Consider the following 21,308-nt stretch of genomic DNA (forward strand, 5'->3'; position numbering starts at 1 on the left):
ATAGATGAATCCATACCAGTAATAAAGAGTGTTTAAATTTTCTGGACTGGTATATATATTTCTTCTGGAAAGTTTTCTGAGGGTACTTGAAATAAAAATGGAAAACAAACAAACAAACAAAAAAAAAAACATGAGAGGGGAGAACGTTATTTTTTCATTGGTTTAGGGAGAGTAGTGGCTTTTGGTAAAGAACAATTTGGCTAAAACAGTAGCAGAAGCAAGAATAAAGTAGATGAAATAGATACTCAAAAGAATTATAGGAAACATGGCCAGAATTTTTAAGGACAAAGAACAAGTGAATGTTTTAAATAGTGACATACTGAGTCCTGAGGAAAGAGTATTTTTTTTTTGCCCGAGTAGGCGGTACAAGGGTGAGATTTGGGATAAATGGAGGGGAACTGCAGAATAAGAGCAGTTCACAAGAGAAAAAAGGCAGAGAAATATAATGGAGGCTATTACCAGTTAAAAGTACTGCTTAGCTCAGACATTTCCCAAACCATTTAATTCTTTGAGCTCATCCAGGTGAAGGAGTGTCCTTCCTCACACTTCTAACTTTCCTGGTATTTTCCTTGTAGCACTGTGTGTGTGGTGGCAGGTGGTTTCCCTTTGTGACCAGGCTCAGAGAATTGCATCAAATGAAGCATAAAAATGAAAGGCTCATTTGTGGTAGTAGTAGTTGGTGTTGTTTTTATGTTACAAGTAACCTGCATTGCTTCAAAGTAGCAACAGCAATTTCTGGGTGGAATGAAGGAGCTTAGTTCTCTTTCAGAAGCCCTGGGTCTGGTATGTAACGTATCACAGGCCACTGAACTGCAAACAGCTTTTTACTGAAGTGATGAATTGTGCTGTACGCATAGAAGGTGAAGGAGGATCATAGAGGGATGGATGAGGTCATTGTGTCTAATGGAAATACCCTTTGTTTTTTGCTACAGAAAAAGAGTGTCTTCACGTTAAAGCCTGTTGTTAAGTTTCCAGGATTAATGGTATCTAGAAGCTGAGTTTTAACACCTGGTGTGAAACTAAGTGGTCTTTGATTTATAATTTTAATCTCTTCCCCCCCCCCCCCCCCCAAAAAAAAAAAAAAAAAAAAAAAATCTAATTAAGGCTAAGGTTTAACTTTTCCACACTGGCATAACTGCACCTCCACTAGTCATGCTTGTCTGCAATTGAGATGCTATTTTCAGGTATTCCAGGTATCTCTCAATTGCCTGAAATCTCATGGATTGCTTTCCCTTGTCTCAATTGTTGAATATGTCAAAAGAATTTGCAGAAAAGGGCACTATTTTGAGACCCTTTGAGCCATCTCTGTTGATACAGTTTATTCTTTTTTTTTCTGTCTTGTTTTACTACACATGGTAGGTTTATTTATTTATTTATTTACTTTGGTGTGTGTGTAAAATAGTATAATTGTTTGCTCTGGAAGCCCTTCTGCACAACACCACTGAAAGTGGCTTGAATTATATTTCACTCAGCTTAAAGTTGCATTTTTATAAAATATGGTGGAATTCACTGCTGGAAAACATGCAAGATTGACAGCCCTGGAAATTGAAAACCTTATTTATCTATGGACTAGATAATACAGCCTAGCTAGTACAAACTCTGTATCTTGGCAATATGGCTTATGATTAACCTGCTGAGATGACCTCTGCTTGAGTTATTTACAGAGCATTGAAGGTATGCAAAGATTTTTGCACAGTGAGAGCCATGTTTCAATTTGTTTTCATAACTTTTTATATGATTGTAAATATAGGTTTGTATCTTTGAAAAGCAAAGATCCATGAAATTCCAACTGGATTTCCCATGTAGAAAAGATGTGTTTATCTATAATTGCATTGATTAGTTGTAGAATTCGATATGGCTGTAGTGACTGAATAAATAAAAGATAAATTACATTTTTATACTAAAAGAAGTTAACAATTTAAAAGCTAGAACACATCAAGGTGACTTCAGCAGTATAGATACTTTGCTAGGTCATCCTGCAGCTATCTTGTCATGGGGAAGGGGTATGTAACTGAGGAGAGAATTGGCCTGGTAGGAAAGGATGGAGAGAACCCGTTGCTGCATCCAGACTTTTGTGACTCTCCAGTGGCATGCAAGTTCCATTGTCTGTCAGTGGTGAAACATGCTGAGGCAGAACATAAAAAGCATGGCATGCTAGAAAGTTTCTGTTACTACTCCTGGAGAATATGAGTGTCATTCACATAATAACTCTTTCTGAGTTATGTATTTTCTAACACTGATTTAAATTTATGATTTTTTTTTTTTTTTTTTTAACCAGTCTAAATACACACAGTATCAGGTAGTTTATTTTGTTGTGTCTTAAGTTTGTGTGTTAAGTTTATTTTTATCAGGTAGTTTTCTTTGTTGTGTCCGGTCTTTTTTCCTCTCTGCCCATTTCTAGGTCAAATTTTGCATTTCTTTAGTTCACAAGAGCCCCAGTGGAAAGGCCTTGCATCCCTAACATTTTCTTTCTTGGCTCTTTATTTTGAGTTCCAACAATTCCATTCCATAGACCTTTCTCATAGCAGAGGGGAGATGCCTATAATGCTTGCATCTCATTGCACTGCTGCTACGTAAGCTGACATTTTTCTGCTCTGACTTGATCATTCTTCAACACCATACTTACAGCCAAGGGGCAGGGTATAATTGGACTTTATTTGTGGGATATTTTATAGTACTTGTGTTTTGCCTTGTCATTGTCAGAGGCTATTTGAAAGTTGTTTGTTCTTTTTTCACGGTCATTTTCCTTTAGTTGCTATTCCTTCTTGAGCTTTATGCATGAACTGTTGTTCTGAAAGTAGATTTAACATCATGTCTTTCTGTAGTAATATGCAAATGTCTTTGAGGCGGAGAGTTGGTAAACAAGGGAGAAGGAATTTAACTGCAGCATGTTTATAGAAAAGCAGAAGGGTAGAGGTGGCAGGAAATAAGAGCATACTCAGTATCTGTGAAAGTCTGATGGAAGAAATAAAGACAAATAAAGGAAGGGAAAGATATCTTGACATTTTGTTTGTGTTTAAATTAATACCCGGTCCTGTGAATACCCAAGCAAAAGGAGGTTTTAGTCGGCTCAGAAAGGAAAGACACTGAGGTCTATTATGACTCCTACAGCAGAGTGCAGAAGTGTCAGTATGCCTTGATTTGTATGGGGCGTAATGCACTCCTTCACTCTGAACTGGAGGAGTCAACTTAGAGATCCACCCTTGCTTAGGGCATAGTGGAAGGTGGTGCTCACAGAGTGGGATAGCTGGTCACCTGTGTGTAGGCACAAGAAGGAATGGGCTGTTCCACAAGAATTCATATCATGTTCTCCTAGCTTTCGTGTTTATTTACTCACATGTGGTACGTGCCATGACTGCCACATCCCCTGTGTGATGGACACTGCCTGGTCCCATCATTATCTGCCAAGGCTTTGTGATGAAAAGGAGTTGAGAAATCTGTACAAGTCTCAGTCCAAGTTTCAGCTACGAAGTGTGAAGATGCTTTTAATGGATCCCATGAGGAGATGCTTTGGGATCTGCTGTCTTCCAAAACTGAGCTGTGCAATGGCTTGTTGAATTCTTTTGGAAATGGTGCTGGAGTGGTAGACGTGGAATCATGTGGAGACCTTTCTTTCTCAGTGTTTTGACTCAATCTTCTCAGTCACCACTTGCATCCAATGTAACATGCCAAATCCTTGAATACCTGAGGAAATGGGAAAAGTGGTTTGTCTGGCTTGTGATGAGTGCATTGGCTGGCAGGTCTGGAGCTCAGGGTGAATTAAGGGGGTGGACTGAAATATGTGCTATCCTCTTTGCTGCTGAGTAGTGAGTGGGATCCTGGCATAGTTTATATGAAATGATGTTTCTGGTGTGGGTTCATAGCCTGGGTTAGCCACTAGCCAGCTCATTATGTCTCAGTGGAAGCAGGGTATTGTATTGCCTCTCCACGTTGTTTTGGGGAAAGGGGAGAAGGAAGCTCGACTGCAGCAGAGGGCGAGAGGGAGAGCAGATAGGGGAAGATTTTTGTTTTGCAGAAGGTGCACTGTGATTTAATGAGCACAAGTTCTGTACACCTCTTTTTAATTCCTACATATAGCAGTTATGGTGTTCTTAAAAATGATGCTGGAGGACAACTATCTGGAATAGGATGATATGAGGGAGAAGATGGTGCCAGTCACAAGTGAGTGCATGGGTCTCAGTGCTGAGACATGCCATTGTTAGCTGATGTTGGACTATCAGCTCTGCTACAACTGACTACTGTGAAAATCTAGACTGCCTGGGAGCTGGGGTCTTTGCTCAGGGTGTGGTGTTACTCTGGGTGTTAGAACAGGGATATAGACTTGTGGACAGGATAAGATGAAGGAGCAAGGCAGCCAGGTGAAGTGAAAGCTGTACTCGTGGCATGTCAGTGTGCCAGTGTTGTGGTTATTTGTTCATCCCGGGAAAGGGAACCCTTGCCTGTGCTCTGTGTGTGTGTTGTTTTTGAGGCACATGAAATGTGAAGGTATGAAGATGTACAGAAAGTAGTGCAAAAAAGTGGTGCTGGCCATACTATGTGGCTTTTGGTAATAGATCTTGGTGGTCTTAAGCAACAGTAGCTAAGGCTGTTCCTGACTGGAGGTCATCCAGCCTTGCCCGATGGTGAGCAGTGGGGAGGGGGCTCCCAAAGGTTTTCTAGATGGTTTTCCACAGGCTATTGCTATGACCTCTGTGAGTGTATTGTGTGGGTTGGACAGGAAATTTCCACTTAGACACCTGTGGGGTACCAGAAAAATTTGGATGCAAGCAAAACAGTTTAAGCAAGCTGAAACTGCAAGCCTTTATTTTTAGAATTCTGAGGGAATACATAGTCATCCTACGCATCTCTATTTATGAGTTCAAGGTGACTTTGACACATTAGCTCTCTGAATCCTAGATTCCTCAAAAGGAGGAGCCTAGGATATTTTTTCAATGTATGCAATACTTGCATACTTACTGTGTGCTTATAAGATTCCAAAGTGATAAATGAAAAATGATGGCTACAAAGCTATGGAAGTCTAAAGCGATTTTGGATATGATGAAGACATCAGTGACACTTCATGTAATTTAGTCCTTGACTGATGGAAATTGTCAGCCACTGAGAAATCATTGGGAAAGATGTCACCAGACAAATTGGATTTTCACAACATTGTTAGTTTGTGAAATAACCTTACGGAAAAGATTTTTTCCTGAAAGCTCTTAAGTAGAAATGATTAAAAAGAGATTCATCATTAACAATTAGATAAAACTTTGTAGATGAAGTTTAAAACAAAATCAAAAACTTTTAAAGAAAGATGGTTTCAGTCTCAGAAAAAAAACTAGAATGCATTTATTTATTTATTTTGAGATACAAATGTACAGAACAGCTCAATGTGTTCTGAAGAAAACCCACAGGTTTCTTTTGTGTGTAGGAACAAATATGTCAAGAGACATTCCTCATTTAACCTGAGGCTGTTTGACATCATCTTATTTGTTGTTTGACAGCTTCATTGGATGCATTCCACAAGCTAGTATGTAATTTCTGATGCATCAAGTTTTACTCCTTTTAAACAGACTTTAAAATAACTTAAATAATTTTGGACTTAAACAGCTTAATGACTTTGAACTTAGTAAGTTCAAATAACTTACATTTTAACAGTGATGTTGAGGGAACAAAATACAATTATGGTTTATTCTCTTTAAAATGATTTTATTTATTTATTTATTCTGTTTTACCATATCTTAGAATCTAGAAAAATAAGCCAGTTTACATTGCTAGGAAGCTCAGGCATGTACAAAGATGTTCCTATCATCTGTGAGACTATTGTATACACATATAGTAAGTAAATTACATGTATTACTTGTATTAATTTTGGATTTTACCTTTTGTTTTTGATGACTCTCATGGTTGAACTTCTTAGCTACAAAATGGTCTTTGAAAAATATTAGAGGATTCCATTATGCTTAATTTCACATAGTTTATTTTAGGAAAGATTTTATGAACTTGATATTTCACAGAAAGTACAAGATATCTGCCTCTGGATTCAGGATTTAGTGAAAAATTAACAAAAGGTAGATGATCTTTCAAATAATTTAGCTGAAGCCAATATTTTCCTTTCAAACTTATTTTTTCTAGAATTCTGATAGTTTTATCAGAGTTTCCTGTGTTTCTAACAGGCATCTTCAAAAGACAGTATTGCTGGTCATGTATTTAATGTTCCTATTAAAAAAAAAAAGTTTGCATGATGTCTGTGAATTGTTGTGGTACTAACACAACTGAACATGGCATAGAAGGGATTCATGCTTTTTTTCTGGTGCAGTTCTCATTTGGAACACAGATCTAAATGCAAAATCTAGTATGGAGGAGTATACGGGTTTCAGTGAATCACAGAATGGTTTGGGTTGGAAAGGAAATTAAAGATCATATAGTTCCAACCCCCTGCCATAGGCAAAGACACCTCCCAGCAGACCAGGTCACACAAAGCCATCCAACCTGGCCTTGAACACTTACAGGGATGGGGCATCTACAGCTACTCTGGGCAGTAGAGGTTCCAGTGCCTCACCACCCTCGGAGTGAAGAAATATACTGTGGCAAAATAAAACAGGTGGGTTCTCTTTGAGTACTGTTGCCTATAGATTAATCATGGGATTAGACTGAACATTAAACAGCACTTTCATTGGTGTGTTACATCAATGTAAATGTGTAGGAAAACATTTGCTGATGCACAAAAAAAAAAAAAAAAAAAAAAATCAGTCTTTGCAGTGGTAATAATAAAGAGCAAGGAAAGTGGGAGAGCAGCCTACTTACCCTAGACTTTGTCTACAACCATTGCAGAGATACTGGATGGTTCAGTCCCCTTAAGCATTCTCTGTAGGATACTGTTTCTGTTGCTTGCCCAAGAACTGAAGGAGGAGTCCAGACACCTGGTGAGATGAATTATGTATTTTGAGTGCTTATCTTGGAAGAAGAGTTACACATAAAGAAGTAGATGGAGAACAGAAGTGTTCTATAGCAGTGATGTGTAATCCCCTTTCCTTCATATCAGTCAGCTAAAACTTACTATCACTGAAGCTGTTGCCATAAAGAGATATGGTCTTGGTTATTGACAGGAAGAAACAAATCAAAGGCTGGCAGTTGGCTAGGAATTGAGAGGAGGTGGGAAATGCATTTGCAAAGGGGTGTGTGGGGTGAGTGGATTCAACATACAATAGAAGTGAATACATTTTTGTATTTCAGCTGTCAAAGCTGTGACAACCACAAATTTGCTAAAAATTGTTTAAAAGCCATTGCTCTATAAAAATGGTACCAAGAAACTGCAGCATTGAGCCCACCAGAAGAATAAGTTCACCTGAGTTATTTGACTGAAACAGGTGGTCAGAGTAGTCATTTCATGACATTCTGGAGCTCAGCCAGCAGTTCTTTTAAGTAGTAACTACTTAAATACAATCTTTATTTTGGAAGTTCGCCTAGTATTAATGTGAAGAATATCCACTAATAGTTCTGTTTTAGCAGTACAATTTTGTTCTTTAGATTGGTGATTTAATATAATACATTTTGAAATGTGAGTCCTTATGAAAGCTAATTCCCAAGTACTATGAAGCACTTTCATACAGTGACTTATAAAATGATAGAGAACTTTTTTATTTTTTTCTGGGCTTTACATTCTAATATTTTCAGTTGGATATTAACTTAAAAAGTAAAAACAAAAACACAGCTATTTGAAGTTGCTTCCTTCTGGTTTTTTTACATCATGTACATTTTTTTCCTGTATAAATTATAAATATAAAAATGTATTTCCAGATGGCTGTGATAATGTGATGTGATGATCTTCTGTCTTAATTATTCAGAAAGCACAACGCAAATCTGTGTTCTTTTCCCAACTTATCTAGAATGCAACAGCTAAACTTGTGTTACTCTCATATTAGAACATTTTCTTCTGTTTTCACTCAAAGCCACTTTTTGTACACTTTCGAGATCTTACATGCTTTTTTTTTTTTTTTTTTTTTTTTACCTTTACCTTTCTCTTTCTCCTATTGTCTGATTAAAAAATACCCTCTTTCCAGCTAAACATTTTCCTGTGATTATCTCAGGGCATTGTCTTCTGCTGTTCTGTTGCATGGAATTCATCTCAATCATTAACTACGACCTTTTATTAAATCAAGTTATGCTTTTAAATCTTTTTTTTTTTTTTGTAGCCCACTGTACAAGATGGTTTACAATAATGTGTGGGGAAAAGGAGAATATGACAAAGCATCCTAAACTAAACTTATTTCCTGCATAATAACTATATCTGAGTAATAGTCGTGGTAGAAGGCAAGGCATATGTCCAGATTTAAAAGCATGAGCTATTGTGATTTAAGAGTTTTATATACATAAATAAATTATATATCATAATGATAATTATGTGATATATAAATTATAGTGAAGGTTCAGTGTATTGATTATGCAAAATAACAGTCACAGCCTTACAGTTATGACTGTGGTCCAGTATAGATTACCAGTTCCCAGTGGAGATACCTTAAAATTCACTTTTTCTGTGGCTCCCATATACAGGGAGCATGGATGACTTTTTACCAAAATATTGCAACAAGTAAGTTCACTGTAAAGATAGGGAAAGAATAAGAGTTTGAAGGATGTTCATGAAATGTCATCATTGCAGCAGTTTCCATCTAAATCAAAGTATTTTCTGCACTTCTCCAAAGTATTTAATTAGTTTTGTGAAATAAATGTAGTTATGTAGCTTAAAACAAAGGAAAAAACAATGCCATAAACTGAGACTGCATTGGCTAGCAAATATGGTGAAAATAAATGTTAAAAATACTTTATGCTTCTGGTCATTTGCTTTTCTTAGTGTAATATCTGTTCAGTGTGGTGAACTGGCTTCCTTTTATTACACTCAAGTTTAATGAGTAAAAAAGACTTTTCACAAATAATTTTTATTTACTGAGGTGTAGAATTATGTAGTGTAAAACATCTTCTTTCAAGGGCAGCATTACAAAGTCTCTGCAAGTATATATTGCTTTAAATTTATTTTAGCCCACAGCATTATATTGTATCTCTCAGGAGCATGCCAGAGATATTTAGAAAGCATTTTTGTAAGGACAGCATTGCTGGCTAAAGTGATAGAAACTTCTGAAGTTTAATATTATATCGTGTTTTGTGAAGGATGACAGTTGCAAGAAACTCCAGTTAATGCCTATGCGAGAATGCTGATGTTGAAGCCTTTGCTGACTCAGCTTTAACCAGCAGAGAGCTTTCCAAACTGTAGAGCTTCCTAATAGATGGGTGAGGGAATATTCAGGAAAAAATGCAGCAGACTGGCTATTTGGGATGCTGTTTCTTCTTGTGGTCACAACTCACACATGTTATAGTACAACAATTTGAGAAAAAAAAAAAAAAAAAAAAGTGATGCAATGGCTTTTTCTTTGTTTTACAGTTGGACATGTTCATTTTTCACTAGACTTCATAAACAATGTGTAAATACTGACTTGTGTGTAACATATAGCAATACAAATTAGTAAAATGCAAACTGAATGTTGTACAGAGCTGAGCTCAGATCTTTTGCAGAATCTGGACGGATCCAGCCCCGCACCTGGTCCCTGGCAGGAGCAAGCAGCACGTGGCTAGGGAAGGATGAGGGAACCAGGCATGCTGCTAGTGGGACTTGCCACAGATACTGTTCCAGTAGCAGGCACTGCCACATGGGAGTGCCCAGATACTTAACAGCCATCTGTGGGTCCTGTTTCTGTGGATCTGCCCCATCCCTTTGCAAAGTTGTGCATAAAAATGCAGATTCAAAATCAGCAGGATAACGTGGCAAGGAGTGTCTACTGAACTGCTGTTACTCACGGTACTTGTGCATATAGTACTACTAAGTGAGCTTGTAAGAGATGTTTTCCCCTTTCTTACTACAGAACAGTTTGTGTTATGTCATATTGATGGTGTTGGCTATCTTTTGTGCCCTAAGAAAATGCATGTGGTTTGCCAATATTAGTATCAGCTGAGACAGAAAGGAGAAGAAATGTAAAGGAGTGTGCATAGATCCTTGAGCAGCTACAGTTTATACCTCTGCATTTCCTTTTCCTGCACTAACTGCTGCTTCTGCCTTCTCCTGGCCCATTTTTTCTCACTTTACTCTCACTTTTTCCCTTTGGCTGCTAAACTTCCTCTGGTTTTCCTTCCAACTTTCTCTGCTTCTCAGAGCTTTATTTGCAAGCAGTGATTACCATATATATATATTTCATATATATAAATTTATATATTATATATATATATATTATATATATATATATTTTTCCATTGAAGTTATTTTGTAAAGGAAAAGCTGTGTTAGCTGTGTTAGCTCTTAGACTCTGTCAGAGGAAGAGGATCCCTCCATCCTCCTCCACAGACTGACTTTTAATTGCCAGACTGAAAATCACAGCTCAGTGAACATCCCAAGGAATGTGCTGGGGCAGGTGCTCTGGATGACTGCTCTGGGAGGCTGGCTGTAAGGTGAAGAAAACTAGGGGTGAAAAGGGGATTAGGGGAGAGGGGGCTGGGTTTTTGATGAAATTTGGGCCTATGTTGTGCTGATATGACAGCCTTTACTCTTACCTCTATGATGCTGTTCTGTGTGGACCAACTGGGTGAGTTGGCACTTGCTCGAGGATCCTGCCATCCACTAGCACTCTGCCCCACTGAAGAGGCAGATGTGCCCTTGGGCATGATTAATGAGATCTGAGAGCCATTACAGACCTGCTTCATTCAGGCCACTGTTCTTGAAAGCTTCCTTCATGTAAATCACAGTTATCTCAGCTACTTGAGCTGTGCTGGAGAACTAGCTTTGATGGTGGATTCTTCTTTAATGAGTTGCCACCATCAGCTACAGATATTGGCAGGCTTTTGGCAGGATGTCACTATGAATTTAAGGATTGATTTTTGACTGCGTTAGTCAATGAGAGCTGATGGGTGACTGCCTCTTGCAGATTTTAAAATTCATGCCACTGCAGAAATGAATGGCAACAATTTCAGGAAAAAAAAAAAAAGTTGAAGTAACTTGGTAATCAGTTTGTTAATTGAAGCTGAGTCTCACTATATAAGAATACAAATTAGAAGGACTTAGTCTGTTGCATAGCAAACAGTCTGGATTGCTGGGTCCAGTGATGAGACACGGTAGTATATGCTTGAATTTTTTTCACTGAAGAACTATATAGCCTCCAGTTTCATCTTGATGTTTAATGAGGTGATCTTTGAGCTATTGCTCTAATCTAATTGTGTATATGAGAGATACACAAATTGTTTTTCTAAAGCTATTTAAAATAAGGGATTTATCTCTAAGTAATTATACCACAAAGAGGTATAGCTTTTATTTGTGCATTTGACAGGAACCACAGGATTAATCACTATAGTAGAAACAACTTGTTTTTTTTTTTTTTTTTTTTTTTTTTTTTGTAAACAAGATTTAAATTAGTTTTGATATTCAGCATGTCTATGTATTATTAGGAGATGGATGATTAGAAAAAAGTCTCGGTTCATTTGTGGAACAAGTGAAATATGAATGTTTTGTAGAAAAGATTCTGGCATTTCTCATTGGAAGAGAGTGGAGCACTGTTGTTCCAGACAGATGTGGCCCACTTGGTGCCCCCCACATGCTCCCTTCTGGGTGACACCAGTACTGTTGCCAGCACTGGCAATTGAAAGCACAGACATCTGAGAATTTAGTTAGATGTTTTTGGTAGCCACCCCACGTACTGTAAGTAAGATTGTCTTGCTGGAAAGCTCTGGATTTAGGGAGCCATCATCCTCTCTATAGCTCTTACCCTCTCCTATTCCCTTTTTGAAATGCATTTGCTAGGTAGGTGAGGTTATAAAGCCTTTTCTTTTCTTTTTTTTTATTTAATATATATATATTTAATATATTAATATAACCTTCTCAAATGGTTTATATGAATTTGGGGAATTTGGCTTATGAAATCAAAAGCCATTGCAGGGAAAAAAAAAAAAAAAACGGCACTGAGCAACATCCTAGGGGGATTCACATATTCCAGTTTTATGACCATGTGGCTGCTGATACCATTTCAGGATTTTTCTGTGTGTTTACTAACAACACACAACGGTGGGGGCTTTTTCTTGCTAAAGAGAAAACAGCAATTCCCCCTAGTAGCAGTAAGAAAATATTCAGCTCTTCAAATGACTGGCAAAAAACATACCACTAACACTACAGTAGACAAACTCAGAATTTTTAGTAAAACTGGCATGATTGAAGATTAAAAACAACTACCAATAATTATTTCAAGTGCATACACTGATAATATAGGAGAACATGTTTGTTTGCATTCATCATTCTATTCCAGTGCAGCAGTGCATTAGTCTGTGTATTAGTGTATGGTCTGCGTCATTAAGTACTTTATTTTTTTTTTTTTCTTCTGGTTGATGCTTATCTACAAGGTGTATGTTGTCCAGAGCAGTTATTTAGTATGAGTAAAATTTGATCAAACTTTATCTGTTCTACAACCTAAGAAGTGGAGCAAAGCAGACAGGAAAAGTGAAATGGATCGCCTGCAGCAAGGTACGTGAGCAGTGTCTGCAAGAGCACTGGTGTGCCTGTAAAGAAATGCTAGACCTGCTTGTGGGTGCATGTACACAGACCCAGTCCTGAAACTGGCATCTTTTCACCACACCACACTTGTTTGTTTACATACTTGTATTGACGTAAGTTCACTTTGTCATGCACTGAAATTGCTGTTAAACTGACGCAGAATCAACAAAGATAATTATTTGAAAGCATCGTTGACACTGGACAGCTGCAGTTTGCATGGCAACTCTGTTTTTTATACGTCAGCTTATGAGTCAAATAAAAGAAAGCATAGTTTATAATTTAGGGGTAAATTATAATTCAAACATGGTGTTTTTAACTGATCTAGAAATATTGGCATCCTGATTGTTGTATTTTGAATATATGACTTTGGTGTTTGGATGGAATAGTCTCTAATGAATCTGCTTCTATCTAGCACAGCAGTTACAGGCTTTGCATGTTTAGCATTCACTTTTTTTTTTTTTTTCTCTTTAGCAGTACGTATCTTTTTGTTGGCTCAATTGAAATAGCAGATTTTGAATAGCTTTTTTTTTCCTCCTCAAATATCCATTGGTTTATCCTGATGGATAAACTAAATACTACTTTGCTAAAAAAAAAAAAAAAAAGAAATAAAAATAAAAATAATAATAATAAAAAAATACCCTTACGTAATAGGCCTCATTGATTTTTACATTTTGTCTAGGCAAACTGTGTCCAAAAAAGTGAAAGAGGGAGACAGAGAAAGTCCACAAGACCCTTTAAATATAGAAAATAAATTAATATATGGGATTACAATAAATTTTATGATGTGATTTTTTTTTTTAAATCCTTGGATTGTACTGAGTTTGTAAATATAATTTGTTTAAAGTCGGATGTAAAAATCCATGCTAGGAAAAACTGTGCAGATAATACAGGTCTAATGTGCTAATTCACAAATGCATAGCAATAATTTAAAAGATAGTCAGTATTCCTGATCAGTTTTGAAGAATTTTGACTTGACTGTTGTATTTCATTGTTAAGAGAGATTTGCCTACAGAAATCAAGGAAACTAACCTGAACTTTTTGTCTTTAGGCTTCTCTTGGAGTTTTTTTTATGCCCTAGGCTAAGCACCACTTCTTGGCACAACAGTCACACTTTTAGTAAAGAGAAGGGGCTAGTGCTTTGCCTGCTTCAAGACTTCTGAACCTGTTGCATTGTTTCAGAGCTGCCACAAGTTCAGGTGCTGCCTTTGCTGCCTCTTTCCTGCAGGCAGGATCTCAGGGAGAAAGAGAGAGAGACACAGCTTGTGTTATGTGGAAGCCCTCACTTGAGGCTGAGCAGCAGGGAGCAATATAATCCCTGCAAATTCTGTGAAAAAGGCTTTTCATGCTGTTAGTGTATGCCAGAGTGTATGTTTGTTTATTTCTTACTATTCTTTAAATTCCTCTAGCAGTATATTAGGTGTTGTTTCTAGAGTCCTTTTCCTTTCTCCATCTCTTCATACTGTAGCATAATGAGGTGGGTAGTGAGTTCCTGTTCCTGCCAGTTGCTCAGCTACCTTAGCTTGTCCTTTTCTTGTAAGAGAGTTTGTGATGAGCTTTCCATCTGGTAATTTGTTTTACTGCTCTCTTGTCCGATTCAGGTCTCTGAAGACTCTCTTCTGTGTAGTTGCAAGTAAGCTTTTACTTGATGTCACCCACAATGTATTTGATTTGCATTAATTACTTTAAATGTATTAACTAATGCATTTTTTAAATAAAATAAAATTAATGAATTAATACATATGATTAGTAAACTTAAACAGGTAGTGGTTGAGGTAGAAGGAAACCTAACTTTTTCTCTGAGATACATAATCAGAAATACATTTGCTGTTTTTCTTCTGTCTCCTTCAAAGTCTAACCTTGTTTTTGGATATTCTAATTAAGGGAAAGGAGTGTTTCCTGCCTTCATTTTTACAATGTGAGATGCATACAACAAGAGAAAGTTTACATCTAGGTTAGGGAAAAATTATTTTGCCCCCAAATTCTTCTACTGTGTAACTATACATGTAAACAACATTGACAGCCAGGGAGCCAGAGAAGGCCGAGATTCCAGTAGAAATATTTCATTTTGTTCTTGTTTAATTTATTTCCATTATATTCACATATTTATGGGTATTTCTGAGACTTTACAAGTTAAAGGAAATAAAATTTCTTTAACACAATACATGCAAACGTGTTGGAATAGTTCTGCTGTACCATGAGCAAGAAAAACAGTCTTGAGTTTGTGATGTGATATCTGTCCTTCACTTTGCTTTGTAAATACACATACATAATCTTATGGAAACTTGAATTAGAACCACCTGGTAGTAATATATTTGTGCTATCTATAAGTTAGTAATATCCATTAGCTATGATATTACCCGCATAAACTGTATGAATTTGGATATGAATGGTGCAAAATGTTTGAAATGTCATCCTTGCAGAACTACTGAAACATTGGAACAGGAGCTTTATGCTTGCAGAATATCTATGAGATGATGAGCCACAGGCAATTTATAGGGACAGATTCATATTGGAATATAGCAGCATAAGATATATTACTTAGGAAGGTAGGAATATGAATTTAACTGGCTAGAATCACCCCTCTCACTTTTTTTTTCCTCTCTGAAACATAAGCAAATTTAGCAGAGAAGCTAAAATCGACTATTAAATTTATGTACTGCTTAGATGTATTATGTCTGTGGTCTATTTACTTTTCTTTAAATTAATGAAGATTAGATGTGTCCAGGTCGTAGCCAGAAGGCTTCTAAAGGCAGTAGAAATAAAGTGCTAAGAGTAGAGAAGTTCATCGGAAGACGGCTGGTGCTAGAGTATGTTAGGAAACTGTATTTACTAACCATTCTGCTTTCTGAGCATAGCTTTTAAAACACTGGTCTTACTATGGAGCATCTATTAATTAAAAGCCCTTTGTTTCAAGCATTTAGGGTGTTTACACAAATAGAAAATTTCCACCTTATTAAACAACACACTGCAATTCAGTGAGATAAAATGTATTAGAAGTCAATATTGCTGATTATTTTTTCCTGAATGGCTCCATTAATTTGCAAAATGACATTTCTGCTGTAATGCAGTTGTCTTGAATCTCCAGCCTTCTTCCCCTAAAAGGCAATGATGTCTCATGAGTGTGTGCTATCAACAAGCAAGCTTGTTGGACTTAGTGTAGCTGCCAGTGGCAAAAGTGTTTTGAGTTGCACCATTAGGTTGTTAGTGCTTGGAATGTTTGATGTGATAAAGCTGAATGAATCGGGTTGGTTCTACAGTAACAATGACACCATGAGTATTCTGTTGCTAGGAAAAAAAAAAAAAAGTTGTCTGGTTATTGGCCACTTCAAGAAAATAAATGTGGAAATGAAACTTCAACTTTATTCTAGTCATGAATGAAAGTCAATTACTTTGGTGATTGGTTTCTAGATTTATTAGAAAGAGGTCTTCAGCATTTGAATTTGCAATAAGTAACCTTGTCATCAGTCTCAAAAAATGATGGGGAATGGTGAGGGAGGGAATGAGTAACGGTTTTTGAATGCTTCTGGATGATAAAAGAAAAAAATACTCCTGAACTGTGTAATTGATGATAACTTTATAAAATATTTATAGGAGCAGCTGTTTGAGTACTATCATGGAGTCAAAACCTAAACAGACAGAAAATGATTTTGTTGTTGTCATTGTTTTAAACATCAAGAATTGCTTAACTTTTTTTATTTGCTTATGTCCTTGAGTAAATTTCTTCAAATTTTCCAGGTGCTTTTCCCACATGAGTTCAAGGAGAGTGGCTGGTTGAAAGAACTGACTGCTGTGGAGGACAGCATGACCACCATGAAAGGAAGCTGCCTCCTTACAGTGCTGTTGGCAGGATTTGGGGTATTCGGAATACTGGAGCCTGCAGCAGAAGATATCCACTGCCACAGAGCTGAACACCCAGTGATTACATACAAAGGTAAAGAGTAAGAGCAAAGAAGTACCTTCTCCTTTCTTAAAACAAAACAAAAAAACAAAAACAAAAAACCACCTAACATAATCTCTTCATCCTGTATTCATATAGGTTGAATACAACTAAGTTTGAAAAGCTTGTTCACAACTTTGTGCTAAATATTTCAGTTGAAGGTGGGTGACTCATTTTCCTCTGTGATTAAAGTAAAGTTAGGGTCACAATATAGTTCAGGTTGGAAGGGGAAGTCAGGAGGTCAACCTCTTGTTCGAAGCAGAGCTAGCTATGAGATCAGACAAGACTGCTCAGGGCTTCATCCAGCCTGGCCCTGAAAACCTGCTAGGGCACAGACAGTACAACCTCTCTGGGCAGTCCTATGCAGAGCCTGACTATCCTCAATGGTAACTTACTTCCATATATCTAGTGTGAACCTCTCTTATTTCAGCTTAAGCCCATTGTCTCTTCTCTTTATTGTGGTTTAACCCTGCAGGCAGCTAAGTAACACACAGTAACTTGCTTATTCCCCCAATCCCTCCTTGTGGGTAGAGATAAAGACAGTTTAATAGGACAGAAAAAAATGAAGGGAAAATAAGCAAGTAATGCACAATCCAATTGCTTAGTACCTGCTAATTGATGCTCAGCCAGCCCCTGAGTAGCGGCAGCCACCCCAAGGCCAACTTACCCTATGTTTTATTGTTCAGTGTGATGCCATATAGTATGAGACATCCCTTTGGCCAGTCTGGGTTACCTGTCCCGTTTCTCTCCCCTCCTAGCTTCTTGCATACCCTCAGTCTCCTCACTGCCAGGGCAACATGAAAAGTTGAAGAGTAGTGTAAGACTTAGTGTAAGTAATGCTCTGTGATAACTAAAATGTTAGTGAATTATCAAAAATATTTTTCTCCTAAATCCAAAATGTGACACCATACCAGCCACAATGAAGAAAATTAACTCTGTCCCAGCTGAAACAGGACATCATCCACTGTGCACCGCTGCCAAGATCCTGGTTCCATCTTCCTGATAATCACCTTTTAGGTGTTGGAAACTGCTATGAGGTCACCCTAAAAACATTCTCTTCTCTAGACTGAACAAAGCACATTTCCCCAAGAGTTTACTGGTAGCTCATGTTGTTTAGGTCCTTGGCCATCTCGTTGGCTCTCCTACCAACACTCTTTTGTATTGGAAGCTCCAACACTGGATGCAATATTTCAGATGCTTCTAGTGTGATTCAGTAATCCCTTTCCTTGATCTTGTTCCTTTGAGCAGGCTATACTCCTGGTAATACAGCTCAGGATGCTGTTGGCCTTCTTTACTCTGAAGGCATGTTGCTGGATTGCGTTCAGTTTGTTGGCTGCCAAGACATCAGTCAGTCCTCAGCCTGTGCTGTGGGGTTGTTCCTTTCCAGGTGCAGGACTCTGTGTGCGTGCTGAATTTCCTGAGACTGCTCTTGGTCCATTCCTCCAACCCATCTAGGTCCCTTTGGATGACAGCCCTACTCTCAAGCTTATCAATGAATTTTGTGTTATCTACAAACTTAACAGCATGTGGTCTGGTGGTCCCCCTTAGCCACTAATTAAGATGTTAAACAGAACAGGTTCCAGGATGAATCTTTGTGATATTCTACTTGTTGCACTGGCTTCATGGTGGAGTAAGTCCCATGAAACATTTACTCTCTGTGTTTGATCATCTACTTGGCTTTTTATCCATCTGATTCTCTGTTTGTAGAGGCAGACCATAACATCCAAACTTGCAGTGAGACAGAAAGACTTGAGATAGATGAAATCCACTGCTCTCATCAACAAAACCAGTCCTTTTATTATAGAAAGCAATCACGTTGGTCAGGAATTTACTTAGTTTTGGGAAACCCGTGTTGACTGTTCTCAGTTGCCACCTTCTCCTCCATGTCCATAAAAGTCAAGGGGACTAACAGTGTGACTTTCACAGAAACCGAAGAGAGGCCGACTGGCTTGTAGTTCCCACATTTGTTTCCCTGCAGTCACTGGGAATGTTTCTTCCTCTCTATGACTTTTCATAGATGAACAGTGCCCAACTATCTCATTGTCCATGGATGCAGCTTGTCTGATCCCCTGGATTTATATGGGCTGAGATCTTGCAAGTTGTTCCTTATTCAGACTGTGTCCACCACTGGTAGTTCTTGAACTCCTTCGCTAAATACAGTGGCCAGTGAGACCTCACTGATGATGACTGAAGCAGGAGTATAGAGCACCTCATCTTCATCTGTGTCTGCTGGCACCGATCACCTGCCCAAGTTCAGCAACTGACTTGTATTTTCCCTGTTTGACCTTTGATTATTATTGTAGCAGCAGAAGCTCTTTTTGTTGCCCTTGACATTCTTTGCAAGTCTGAACTCCCATTGAACTTTGGTCAACATGAAATGGTTCTTAAGTGTCTGTGCAGTGTTTCTAAATTCCTCCTTGGTCACTTTGTCCCTGTTTCCACCTAATACATACTGCCTTTTTGCATTGGAGCCCCATCATGAGCACCCAGCTTAGCCAAGCCAGTCTCTTAATACATGTGGTTGTCTTCCTGTGTGTTGGGATGGACTGCTGAGGAATAGTTGGAACAAAACAAAAAACACTTGGAGGACACTGTCTATTAAAAATAAATAAATAAATTGATTTTTTTATAATTTGAACTGATTTTTTCTATTAGTGTTGCAATTTAAAAGAAATTCCAAATACTACTCAGCTGGGAGGATGTGGAGATTTGGATGTATTACATCACCTGTTGCATTCCTCCTGTTTCACTAAGAAAGCGTGCGTGCGTTTTTTATGTTTATTTCAATGAATTAGGATTTATTTAATTCTAATTGAAAAAAAAAAGTTTGTTTCCATTTCTTCTATAAGGTTATAGAAAATAACATAAATGCTTTCTCGGCAAAACATGTTGCTCTGGCATTTTAACGGTTTGATAAGAAAATGGTCAGATGTCCCTTTCTCCAATATATTGGAGAGTAAACTAAATTGATCATAGTTTTTACGTGAGGATTGTAAACCATCAGTCTGTGGTGAAGGAAGGACCTTTATCTCTCATTTATTGATGGACTAAGTAGTATGATTTAGTCTGACGTATGTGGACTTTCTTAGTATTCATATAGTATGTGTAAATTAGATTTGAAAAATTAAATGAAATTTTATTATAACAGACATAAACAAAGTTGTAAATTAAAGAAGCACATTTAAAAATCCAACACTTGGCTGCTTTATTTCACAAACTGAAGGATTGTTTTATGTACATTTGTTGTGTACAGAGCTGTAAAAGCAAATAATTTAGACTCATTAGTAGAGTTACATGTTAGAAGTTGAATAAAAATGCATTGATGTGAGCCTGATTCTGTCCATAAATTTCAGCCTGCATACAGGAGAGTAGCTTGAATCTAGTCTTTTCCTGCCTTTTAGATTGTTGCTGTTCTCCATCATATTTAATAGAAGGGCAGTTATGTCCTTCTAGTTTTAAGTTATCTGTGTGAAGGCTGGCTGGGGACAGAGACCTGCTATCTTCTTGTTTCAGTGGCATCTTCTGATGCAGCCAAAGACAACATCACTGTGATTGTGCTGAATAATTTAGTTTTGCTGTAAATAAACGTGGGAAATGCAGCTATGTAGAAACATTTATTTTCATATTTATTTTCATATTGTTAACATGAGATTTGGTAAGATTTTCAATGCAAGACTCTCTTTTGACCTTCATTGTAGAAATATTAATCAGTATGTATCCATGATGTATTTTAGCTTTTAAGAACTGGCATATATTGAAAAAAGTTTTCATTCACTTGAAATAGTGTAATAAGATGTAGCTCATAATCACCAAAATAATCTGTAGGGAGCCATCAGTACATGGTTGAAATTATACGTGGAAATGTATGTTCAATGCATTATACAGTATGTGATGGCTAGGTAACATAGCTAGTGTGGGCATGCAGCAGTTGACTAGTAATTGCAGGGTTGCTAGTTTAGCAAAACCAAAGATGAGGCACCAAAGGAAAATATGAGTAAGAGAGGTTTCTTTTGAAGCAGTATATTAGGAATGGACTTCCTGGAGGTATCAAAATAAGAAATAGATATGTGTGTGTGTGAGAAGAACTACTCTGTGAATGAATCCTATAGTAGGAGTTGACATGACTGAACCAGCCCTCTTCTTGTGTTCTGTATTCTCCCTGCTGTATTTACTGACTTCATGAATGCATATCAGAAAATGCTCTTTGTATCTGCTGACGTTATTAGTGCTGCTGGACCAATACAGCATCCTGGAATCAATTCTTAACCACTAAGAAACCTTTCATTAGACTGCTACATTGTTACCCTATTCTGTAAAATCATCTTATAATATTAGATTCACCAGAGCTAAATTCTGTGCACGATGCTCAACATCAGCCAAGGCTGAGCACTGTTGTTATTGGTTGATAGGTTCTTTAAAGATTGTGAACTCCAGTACTAACTTTACAGAAATACCAACTCTTTTACTTATACCTGACTAAGGCTATTTTTTGTACTTTTGGTATGCCGTGTTTTATTTGACTTCCTTTGAGAGGCATGGTAGATGGAGTATAAGCTATTAAATAAAACTAATGGAGTGAGAATCTGCTGTAGTGTATGATGAACAGCTGCAAAATACTAATAAAAAGATAAATTAGTCCACAAGAATTGTTGTGGTGAAATATGGAAGGGGACTATATCTCTTCCAAAAACTTGCTTGCTTTCTGCACTGCCCATCAAAAAACACTTAGGTGATAGTCCTGTCAAGCTACCTTCTGTGGAGAGGCACATACTATTTCTATCATTGATTTTCTCAGCTAGATATTTTTAGCTG

The 21,308-nt window shown here is 37.4% G+C and overlaps 1 protein-coding gene across 10 annotated transcripts in view; it reads left to right on the forward strand.

Annotated features, from left to right (window-relative positions):
- SEMA5A (semaphorin 5A) overlaps positions 1-21,308 on the forward strand; it is a 342,620-nt gene that overhangs the window by 87,300 nt on the left and 234,012 nt on the right. For all 10 annotated transcript variants that reach the window (XM_084508663.1, XM_084508658.1, XM_084508661.1 and 7 more), the window contains one exon: positions 16,295-16,490. In XM_084508663.1, coding sequence (XP_084364789.1) covers positions 16,361-16,490 — 130 coding nt within the window. In that variant the 5' untranslated portion in view covers positions 16,295-16,360. The remainder of the gene's footprint in view (positions 1-16,294; positions 16,491-21,308) is intronic.

Source organism: Aythya ferina (genome assembly GCF_964211825.1).
Source record: "Aythya ferina genome assembly, chromosome: 2".
NCBI lineage: Eukaryota > Metazoa > Chordata > Aves > Anseriformes > Anatidae > Aythya > Aythya ferina.